General features: G+C 53.4%; 1 protein-coding gene across 1 annotated transcript; it reads left to right on the plus strand.

Moving 5' to 3' along the window:
* Positions 1-1,625: 1,625 nt before the first annotated feature.
* Positions 1,626-6,474, plus strand: EOMES (eomesodermin). The gene is made up of 6 exons (XM_051788989.1): positions 1,626-2,386; positions 2,752-2,906; positions 3,189-3,310; positions 3,718-3,876; positions 3,966-4,027; positions 4,657-6,474. Exons 1-6 carry the CDS (start codon positions 1,626-1,628, stop codon positions 5,390-5,392), a joined length of 1,995 nt encoding a protein of 664 aa, XP_051644949.1. The 3' UTR covers positions 5,393-6,474.
* Positions 6,475-10,388: the final 3,914 nt, after the last annotated feature.

Consider the following 10,388-nt stretch of genomic DNA (forward strand, 5'->3'; position numbering starts at 1 on the left):
GGCTTCTCCTACACCTTTGTATTGTCTTCCTCGGTCGAACGAGATCCACGCAAAAATTGGGCCAAACGTTATCCTGGAGAGAACGGGTGGTTAGGGCTGGGTCTAGTATTTCGGTGCTGGCTGTGAGCAGCCTGTCCCAGGCTCCCGCCTGTGTGGCCGCAGCCGGAGGTGGACACAGCAGGGGCCGGTTCCCCCGTCTCTCGGCTCCCACGGGGAGTGGGGGCTGAGCCCCGCCTGCCCTCTGCGGGGGGCACAGCGGGCACACCGGGTGTCGGTGCCTGTCCGGGGGCACAGCGGGCACCACCGAGCGGGCACCACCGAGCGCGCTCCGCCGCTCCCACTCCGCCAGCGCCCGGCTTGCGCAGGATCCGCATCCCGGCGGGGTTCGGGCAGGGCCTCGGGGCTCTGCGGCCGCCGTCACTTGTTCGCCATTTATCGCAGTTGCCCCGATGCGGCGCGGCGGGAGCGGGGCGGGCAGCAGAGCTCGGCTGCTGTAGCCCGGCCGGATCCTTCCGTCAAGCAACGAAATCTGGCCGCTCGGCCAGTCTGGTTTAAAATTCAGCCGTGAGGGGGAGGCAAGTGTTTGCAGCGCTCCCTGTGAGGTGGCCGGCGGCGGGCAGAGGGCGAGGGGCTGAGGATTTATAGCTGCAAATCGTTCGCGCCGGCTCTGCGCGCTCGACACAATCACACGAGCATCACCCTTCCCAAGCGCTGTCCCTTCCCTTGTGGGGCTAAAGGCTCACGGTTTTCCGCTGAGAGAAAGCGCCAAACATCTCTGGAAACTGCCTCAATTAAAAATCTGCCTCCCCCGTGGGATATGCTGAAGGGCAACGCGGGTTGTGAGAAACCGACCGCCGAGTCCCTGAAAACTGGAATTGCGAACCGAGCCCATCGCTTCTCACAGAGACGTCCCTCACGAGGTGAAACATGTCACCCCCAGGATAAGGATGCTGCCCGGGGAGCGGAGAGGGAGGAAGGAGGCTGCTGGCCTCAGTAGAGGCATAAGTCGAATTGGTTGACCAGCGAGGCGGCCGGCGAGGAGATGGCGGCGGCTAGTGTCACCCGCCCCGTCTCAGCGGCCCGGCAGATAGCTGCCCTCCCTCCCTGGTGGGTCCCGGGTTTCCTCCACATATTCTTCCCTTTCATCCCCATTCCTCGCTCCCCGCCCGGAATTCTCCCCTCTGCTCCTGAGCGGTGCGCCCGGGAGGTCGGTGCCACCTCGGCAAAAGCTCTTTTTTTGGGACAGGGGAAGCCGCGGCCACCGTGGGATGATGCGGCCGTTCCCCTCACTTCGAGCAACGTGGGGGCACGGAGCGGGCCGGAGCCTCTGGGTAACGGGCTGCGGGAAGAGGGGCCATGAAGGCGGGGGCGCACACCAGAGTCACAGGTGACTTGTTCCAATTAGTAGCTGTCTAATTAAATTAGTGTCACGCGGCCCAGCCAATGGGTCGGCGGGGGTGGAGGGCGGTGATGAGGCAGCCTTGGCGCAAGCCCCTCCCCGGCGGCCCGAGGAGCCCGGCGCGCCAGTATAAATTGCCTCGGCGAAACCCTGTTGTAGCTCTGTACAGCCGTGGGTCGGGGTTGTTGTCGGACTGCGTGGGAGTTCACTGCACCGCCTATCGAGGATGCAGCTGGGTGAGCCGCTGCTGGCGGCGGCGGGGACACTGCCGGGTGCCCCCTTTTACCCGCTGGAGGGCGGGGGGCGCAGCGCCGCCGCGGGAGCGGGACCTGGAGCTGGGACGGGCGCTGGCGGCGGCTCCCGCGGGCCACCGGGGCCGGGTTCGCCGCCGCGCCTCGACCTGGACAAGATGCCCAAGAAGTTCGGGGCGGCCCCCGCCATCCTGAGCGAGGCGGAGGCGGTCGAGCCGCCCTTCGCCGCCCCCAAGCCGGACGGCCGCAAGGCCACCCCATGCGGAGACGAGGAGCTGCCCCCGGCCGCCGCCGCCCGCTACTCCATGGACAGCCTGAGCCCCGAGCGCTACTACCTGCAGTCCCCCGGGCCGCCCGCGGCCGAGCTGGGGGGGCCCTGCGCCCTCTTCCCGTACCCTCCGGCGGCGCAGCACGGCGCCGTGTACCAGCCGCCCGGCGGGCCGCGCTACCCCTACGGCTCGGTGCTGTCGCCGGGCGGCTTCGCGGGCGCCGTGTGCCCGCCCGGCGGCCGGGCGCAGTTCGGCGGCGGCGGCGGGTACCAGTACGGGCAGGCGACGGCCGGCGGACCCCTCTACGGCCCCTACCCGGCAGCGTCGGGCTCCTGTGGCGGGCTCGGGGCGCTGGGGGTGCCGTCCGGCGGCCCGGGGCTGCGGGCCCAGGTCTTCCTCTGCAACCGACCCCTCTGGCTCAAGTTCCACCGGCACCAGACGGAGATGATCATCACCAAGCAGGGCCGGTAAGCGGGTGTAGAGGATGGCGAAAACGGCGGGAAGTGGGGGGGGGGGGGGAGTTAGGGCGGGCACCCCTGGGGCCGCTTCGCTTCGGGCAGCACTTCCCCGCTGCCCTGGGGAGGAGGTGCACGGTCTCCCCGTCGGTCGCGCCCCGGGATGCTTTCCTTGAGAACCAACTCTCTTATTTTCCCCACGCAAGGCAGTCGGGAGATGGGGCGGGGGTTGATTGGGGCTCGCCGCTTGCTTCCTTGGTCTCCTCGGTGCCGTGACGGATGGGGCACCCTGCGGCCGCCTGCAGCATCCGTCGGAGCCCGCGCCCCCTTCCCCGGCCCACCTCAGCATGCCGTGTGGTTTTCCTCCCTCTTTCCAGGAGGATGTTTCCCTTTCTGAGCTTCAACATCACTGGCCTCAACCCCACGGCCCACTACAACGTTTTCGTGGAGGTGGTCTTGGCGGACCCCAACCACTGGCGTTTCCAGGGAGGCAAGTGGGTGACCTGCGGCAAAGCCGACAACAACATGCAAGGTAGGTGTGGGTTCTCGGGGTCTCCTCGCCGCCTTTCCCTGTGGGTCGGTTTCCCAGAAAGGGTTCCCGCTTCTCCCCCTTCTGCAGGGTCTTCCCGACACCCGGCATTTTGGTGAGGGACAAGCTACACTTTTAAAGGCGTTTTGCGGCCTTTTTTCACGCCGCAGTGTGCGAGGCTGTGTGGGAGAGGGGCCATCGTGGAGCCGAGGTGCTGCGCGGCGGGGGGGGGGCCAGAACAAAGCCCCATGCTTGGCCGGCCTTTCATTGACTTGTCTTCCCCAGGCAACAAGGTCTACGTTCACCCCGAGTCGCCCAACACCGGGGCTCACTGGATGAGGCAGGAGATTTCTTTCGGGAAGTTGAAGCTGACGAACAATAAAGGTGCTAACAACAACAATGCGCAGGTATGGAGGGGGAGGCAGGCTTGAGGGGCTCTTGGTGGGTCAGCAGGGGAACCCTGGGATTTCAGGCCTTTACACTATTTCATCGAGCTGCTAGATCACTGTGACTGTGACTTGTCCCCTTCTTGAACTGGGTCATAGATCTTGTTTACTTCTCTGTATGAATGGAGTTAAAAATGTGTGAATTGTTTTTGTTTTAGCTGGTGTATTTATCCCCGGAGTTGTTTAAAAAGTGGGAGTGTAGCAGATGGCTCTTATTGAAACAGGGCTATTAGCTATGAAACATCTCCTGATAACAGTTAAAATGTTCTATACAACTTACAGGAAGAAAATGTCATGCTGTAAAAGAAACCTTTTAACGTTAAATGCAATTGTTTTAAAGTTTTTGTCTCTTTCATGGTTTCTTTTAGATGATAGTACTTCAGTCTCTACACAAGTATCAGCCCCGGCTTCACATTGTGGAAGTGACTGAAGATGGTGTTGAAGATCTGAATGATTCCTCAAAGACTCAAACATTTGTTTTCCCTGAAACACAGTTCATAGCAGTTACAGCATATCAAAACACTGATGTAAGCACAGATGTATAAAATTAAAATTGAGAATAAAATTACCTTGTGGGTTCAGAGTCTCACTTACTATATTCTGCTTTCATTTTTAGATTACACAGCTCAAAATTGACCATAACCCTTTTGCAAAAGGCTTCAGAGACAACTATGACTCGTAAGTACACTTCTGTGTTCTTTTGCAGTTGTTTCTATCTAGGAAGCATGATTCTGGCCTGAAATGTCTGTGCAAAAGATTTTCTTTATACACTAATAAAGTTATTCAGAAGCAGCAATACTTCTGGCAGTTTTGCTAACATTAAAATGGCTGTTTAAATAGTGTATTGTCTTGATTACCTGTCTTTCAGCAGGCTTCTGAATTTTGGTAGTAAATTTGTGCTGGCCTGCAGATTTGGCAGTAGAGTGTACTGAGTGTCTCCAAGAGTAGGCAGCATCTTTCAAGTTATTAGCAAAAGACTTGCCTAATGGTCACTTTTACAGCTTCAAATGCCCTTTGGAAAATTGGAGCTGTGTGTATATATACAAGTATGGCTGCTGCATGCAGCTCATCTAAAATGGGTCGGATGGTGGAGAACAGTGTATTTATAGCAGTAACACCAGAAATCTTATACTAGTCTAGGGGAAAAAATCCTCCTAAATCAGATAAAAATAAACAGCCATCCAATTATATTTATGATTCTAATTAAGAAATAACTCGAGTTTCTTCCTGTTTGTGTTTTTATGTAGTCTTACTATCATACTGGAACTGTTAAGAAAAACACTTGGTATTTCTCTTTTATGTTGTAGCATGTACACAGCTTCAGAAAATGACAGATTAACTCCATCTCCCACGGACTCTCCTAGATCCCACCAGATTGTCCCTGGCACCCGATACAGTATGCAGCCGTTCTTCCAAGAACAGTTTGTCAACAACCTGCCCCCAGCCAGGTTTTACAACGGTGAGAGAACCGTTCCTCAGACGAATGGGTTGCTGTCCCCACAGCAGAATGAGGAGGTGGCCAGCCCTCCTCAGCGGTGGTTTGTGACGCCTGTACAGCAGCCCAGTGCCAACAAATTGGACATGAACTCCTATGAGACGGAGTATTCTCATAGCACCTTGCTCCCTTATGGCATTAAATCCCTCCCCCTTCAGACATCCCATGCACTGGGATACTACCCAGACCCGACATTTCCATCCATGGCAGGCTGGGGGAGCAGGGGCTCTTACCAGCGAAAAATGACAACAGGATTACCTTGGACCTCAAGAACAAGTCCTCCAGGATTCTCTGAAGATCAGCTTTCCAAGGAGAAGGTGAAAGAAGAAATTGGCTCATCCTGGATAGAGACTCCACCCTCCATAAAGTCTTTAGATTCAAATGATTCTGGGGTCTACACAGGTGCTTGTAAGAGAAGACGGCTTTCCCCTAGCACTTCCAGCAATGAAAATTCCCCAACGATGAAATGTGAGGACATTAATGCTGAGGACTATAGCAAAGACACTTCAAAAGCCATGGGCTACTATGCTTTCTATAGTAGTTCTTAAAATGTCCTTTTATTCCAATTGGCTAATTTTTTCCAGGGTGGCCTTGGGTTTTTTTGCATTACAATTGCCAAAAAGACTCCTGCCTTCCACCTTTAATTGTTGTGTGCAATTCTAAAGAAGGTGCCAAAGCTTTTTCACTGTTGCAGGTAACAAAGTAGGGAAAGAGCAAACCATGGGAGAATTCATCCCCTCCTTTAGAAGGAACCACATGCAGAAGCTGTAACCAGGACCTTAGATCTTAACAACGTGGCTTATTTATTGGAGACACTAAAGTGTACAGTGTGGCTTGGCTCAGCCAGAGACCTGATCAAATCTATGCACTCCTGAGCAAGGAAATAGGGGGATAGGATCCCAAATTTAATTTTCTTCCCTGCTTGACCCTCTGATAAAAGGGGGCTGGGTTGTCGGGAGCTGCACAAATGCTATGTTCTGCTTTGGACTGCATTGGTTTCTTCAACCTTATCTGCAACACAGTTGGCTGAGTTGGCTTGTTCAGCTAAGAGTTTCTTTGGCAGAAGATGGCCAAAATAAAGCCTGCTTGCCAGGCAGGATTTTGACTTGAAGGTCTTGTTGCCGATGATGGGGTTACAATGACCAAATCTGACTCTTTTAGCTTAGAACTTGCATTAAAAAAAAAAAAGCCTCCATCCCAAAAGCCTAACCTTTATTGAGGTGGCCAAAAACAAAGTGTACAGTTGTGTTTTGTCTAGGTACACTGTAGAATATTGTGGAATAATGTATAAATAGTTGACCTTATAGCTGTTCAGTTGGAAGGACATCTGGTGGTATTTTGAAGTTCAAAAGGCTTTTTTTTTTTTTTTTTTTGGTTAATCAAACTTACCATATATGGAGCATTGCAAAAGGATTTTTATTTATGTGTATGTAAAGTGACTTTTTCAGCTGCCCTGTATGAAACTGGAAATGATGTAACTACCCACTCTTCTTTCCTATAGTTTCAGCCATTTTAAACTGGTTGGCCCTAGAGCACTGGCACACAAACTTTTAACCCACCAAGACCTTTTTTTGTTTTGTTTTTCTGTGTACATACTAGTAATTTTAAATAAATGTGGTGCCAGGGATAAGAGGGGGTGGCTCTGCCTCTTCTTTGCCTCTGCTGGGTGTCCCAGAGGGGGAGGAGGGAGCACAGTCCTAGGGGTTTAAGTTGCCACCCCTTGGAATGTTGCTACCGTGCTCATTTGCGTTCTGCTAGCTCTGTCTGTGGTGGTTTAATTTTTTTCTCCCCCTTTTCATAATCTCGTGGTTTGCCACGGTTCTCCAGGGCATTCCCCCCCAAGGTCGGCTCCCTGGTCTCTTTTCTCTTTCACCCGCCTCTGCCCTGCCCCACTGAGGTAGGCGAGGTGAGAGCTCAGCCTCGGCCCGGGGAGCGAATTGTGAACCCATCCTGCCTCCCGCAGAAACCCCAGGGCTGCCCCTTCCGTTTCCCGGAACCAGGCAAGAAATTCCCCTGCCCGCTTATCTGGGGCTAAAGCTCCACCCGGCAGAGCGATTGAATCCCGGCTGCTGCAGCAGTCGGACCTTTCCTGAGGATATGCAGGCAAGTAATGGGATTAAGCTGTTAGTGATTCCTGGCTGCAAACAAAATAAACGCGGGGCTCGGGCCGGGGCCGTTCCCGGTGGAGGTAAGGGCGATCGGGGGGCACCGGCAGCGGCTCCCCGTCGTCCGGAGCGGGACGCGGCGGGTGTTCGAGGTGGTATCGCCTCCTTTCTCGGGGCGAGGCTCCGGCTCTGCGCGCTGGCTAGCGAAACAAATCGGTGTCCCGGCAGCTTGTCCCCCGGACAAGGGCTCCATATGAGACAGGAGTCGCGGTAATTTTTAAGAGACTGGGGATGGAATATAATTTTTGTGTGTATTTTTTAGGTGGGGGAATACCCCAAGGAAAGGTCCCCTGGACGGGCAGGCTGCCCCCTGTTCCCAGCCGGGGCTGCGGCGACCATCCCTGCCCGCGCCGCAAACACCGATTACACAGCGTCCGGGAGCACGATTCCGCCGCGCTGTGTTATTAAAAGCTGTATATTTTTGCACCGCACCGTAAAAAAAGAACTTAATACTTGCGAAAAGTCCTCACACTGTTTAATAAAAATGTAAGTGCCTGGCTGGCCCCAATTAACACCTTGTGATTATAATGCATTCCTAAAATGGGGTGTCAGACGCCAAATTGTGAATAAAGGTATCTAATTAATCTTCATAGGATGACACTGATAAACAACTCCAGATTTAAATAAAGATCAAGGAACTGAATGCTTTTTATTTGTTTACATTAACAGAAGATAAAGTTAACTACCCTTGCACTTTGCTTCGTAATGTGATTTACTGACACAAACAGCGGGTTGCGGGCGGAGAGCCCCGCCTCGCCTCGGCGGGCTTTTTATCGTGGCTTTGGAGGGAGGAGGACACCCCAAGGGTGAGTGTCCCTCCGTCCGCATCCCCCACAGCCGCGGGTGGCGTGGGGGTGTGCCGGGAAGCGCGGCACCACCTTCGCCTGGCTGCGAACGGTGGAAGGGAGTGCGCCCGTCGGCCTCGTCCCTGGCACTTCCGACGCAGTGGTATGTAAGCTGCGTGCGAGTTTGAAACGGCAGCTGGACGGGGGTGGCGGGCTTAAAGGGAAATAAGTAAATAAATTAAAAAAAAATAGTTATTTACACCACTGCGGTGGTGTGCGGCGGGAGGCTAACTGCGAGCCCCGCCTGATGAAACGGGAAAACTGAGTTCTAGATCAGGGAGAATCCGAACCTCCGCGGCTGCCGGCCGGCCAAAGGCTCTGCCCGCCCCGGGGGTTCGGCCCGGAGAAAGCGAGATACACCAGTGTAATAATCCATTGAGGCCGTTCCCCGCGAATTAGCCATTCTCTGGGATATTTCCTCACTGAGCAGAGCGAGTTCGGCGCTCTCTCTGCGCGCGTAACCCCTACTTTTAAATAGCGTGGGCGCCCGGCGGGGCACTAGAGGCAGAGGAGAGGGGCTTGTCCGATGGATTGAGACCATTTCTCGCAGAAGACTCTGGTATTGGGGTTGTTTTCGTTAAAGCAGACCTGGCAGCTCATCAGTCTCTCCCGCCCGTACTTTCTGCAGCGGCCCGTCGGGAACAACCCTCTGGTATTTTTTTTTCCAACGAAACTTCGTCCCTCGCTGCTCGCCCCAAACTGTGTCGCCGCCGCTTCACACCCGGGCGGGAAAAGTAAACGACCCCGAAATGCTCTGTTTTACGGCGCCAACTCCCCGTCTCTCTCTGGAGAAAGGGCTCCTTCCTCCCCGAGGCGGCGAGCTCAGCGCTCCGGGGAGGAAGGAGCAGATATTTTTAAGTGTGTTTTCTTTTCGAGTAATGCGATGGGGTTTTACTTTCGGTCTGAATTTCCGCTCCCACCTTCCTCAACGCCGGCTTTTCACCACCTGCTCGCGTGTTCCCACCTCCTCCTCTCTGAGGGGAGCGCGGCGTTAATGGAGGGGGCTTTCCCTAGAAAGGTTATTTTTACAGCCCCTCTCAGCCGCCGCCGCCGCCCTCCCCTCAGGGCTGCCTTTGAGGCGGCGGCCGCCGAAGCGGGAATAGGCCCTAATGGCTCTTGCGGTACCGTTAGGCATCAGAAATTCCCCTTCCCTGCGGGAATACCGGCTAGGCGTGCAGAGGGAGCCGGCGGTGGGCAACTGTGGAGCCCCGGCTTTGGGGAGAAAGTGGCGGTGGGGGGACTGAAGTGAGGGAGAAGGGGCCTACTGGCACTTCCCTCATGCCCGTCCACCCCATAAAATTGTGACGTTATTATTGTTATTATTATTATTGTATCACTGCCCTACTTTTTTTTTTTTTGCACCTACAAGCCCAATTTCCCAGCCCTTGAGCTATCTCCTCCCTTTACCCAGATCTCCATAGCCCTGCTCATAATAATATGAGTATGGCTAATATAAATATTAATCTAATCTTTATTGGAATGATTTTAGTCCTTGCTGGATATAACAAATATGTAATCCAGGGGCGAATGACATTAGCCTGAAAGTGTGGAGTGCAAAATATGATTTGAATAAAATGATAGGGTGGTATCAAATATTTCCTTTAGGGAGTACTATACTCTGAGCTGTCACAACCGATTGTGTAAATAGACGAGACTGAGGGATATGATCCTAATCATATTGATGAAACATTCATCTGAAAGACCGAGCGCAACCAGAAGGGACTCAGTAGGAATACAATTAAATCCTAATCTGGGAAGGAGGAATCCTCTGCAGGCTTTCCTGTAACCTGCCACCCTCTCCCCTGTTTTTATTTTAGAGTCAGATGAAATGCAGGAGAGGAAGAGGAAATAAAGGAGAGATGGAGCGCGGCGTGGTTTGCCCGCCTGAAGGTCTACATTAACACAAGGACTGAAGGACTGCATTAACATAGGGAGTGCTGGGTGGGAAGGAGGTAAATCTGCAGTTCTGATCCTCATGATCATAAAAAATAAAGGCCTAAGTTTATTCACAGACATAACTACCTGCCTGCAGAGGGTTTCGGCCTGTGAGTGGCATTAATGAGAAGACTCTCTTTCTGAAGGTAGGTCTCTCTCCCACCCAGGCTTTGACTGTCAGCTCAGTCCCAGATTTCTGAGCAAAATTTAGTCTTCAGTCTGCTGTGTGCTATTTAGTTTACATCTGCAGCAGGGAACTGTTTTCTTGCTGATAATATTTATTAGCAAAGGGGTTATTTTCTAACCTGATTTGACCATTGCCCCTCAAAAGATGATCTGAGAAGATGGGTGGGACAAGGTTCCAGATGTGGTTCGTGTAAGACCACTAAACCCAGGCTGACTGCTTTTCATCACTTCTTGCTTTCGGGAAGGCATTGAACAGGTGCGTTTTCCTAATGAGTACCACCTTTTGGCCTGTATCTCTAAAATTAATTCAAGCTATGAATACCTGAATTCACATCGTGATGTTTACAGCTTGAAAAGCAGCCTGTATTCTTCATTCTGCCACAGTTTAAAATCAGGCTGCCTTTGAGTGTCTC

The sequence above is a fragment of the Manacus candei genome, unplaced genomic scaffold (genome assembly GCF_025592945.1).
Source record: "Manacus candei isolate 608988 ecotype Guabito, Panama unplaced genomic scaffold, ASM2559294v1 h1tg000026l, whole genome shotgun sequence".
NCBI lineage: Eukaryota > Metazoa > Chordata > Aves > Passeriformes > Pipridae > Manacus > Manacus candei.

What these genes read in the sequence shown, in the direction of transcription:
- EOMES (XM_051788989.1), top strand. Translation starts at nt 1,626, where the DNA reads ATGCAGCTGGGTGAGCCGCTGCTGGCGGCGGCGGGGACACTGCCGGGT. An exon ending in CTAACAACAACAATGCGCAG is followed by an intron (nt 3,311 to 3,717) that starts GTATGGAGGGGG and finishes GGTTTCTTTTAG; the next exon opens with ATGATAGTACTTCAGTCTCT. An exon ending in CAGCATATCAAAACACTGAT is followed by an intron (nt 3,877 to 3,965) that starts GTAAGCACAGAT and finishes TTTCATTTTTAG; the next exon opens with ATTACACAGCTCAAAATTGA.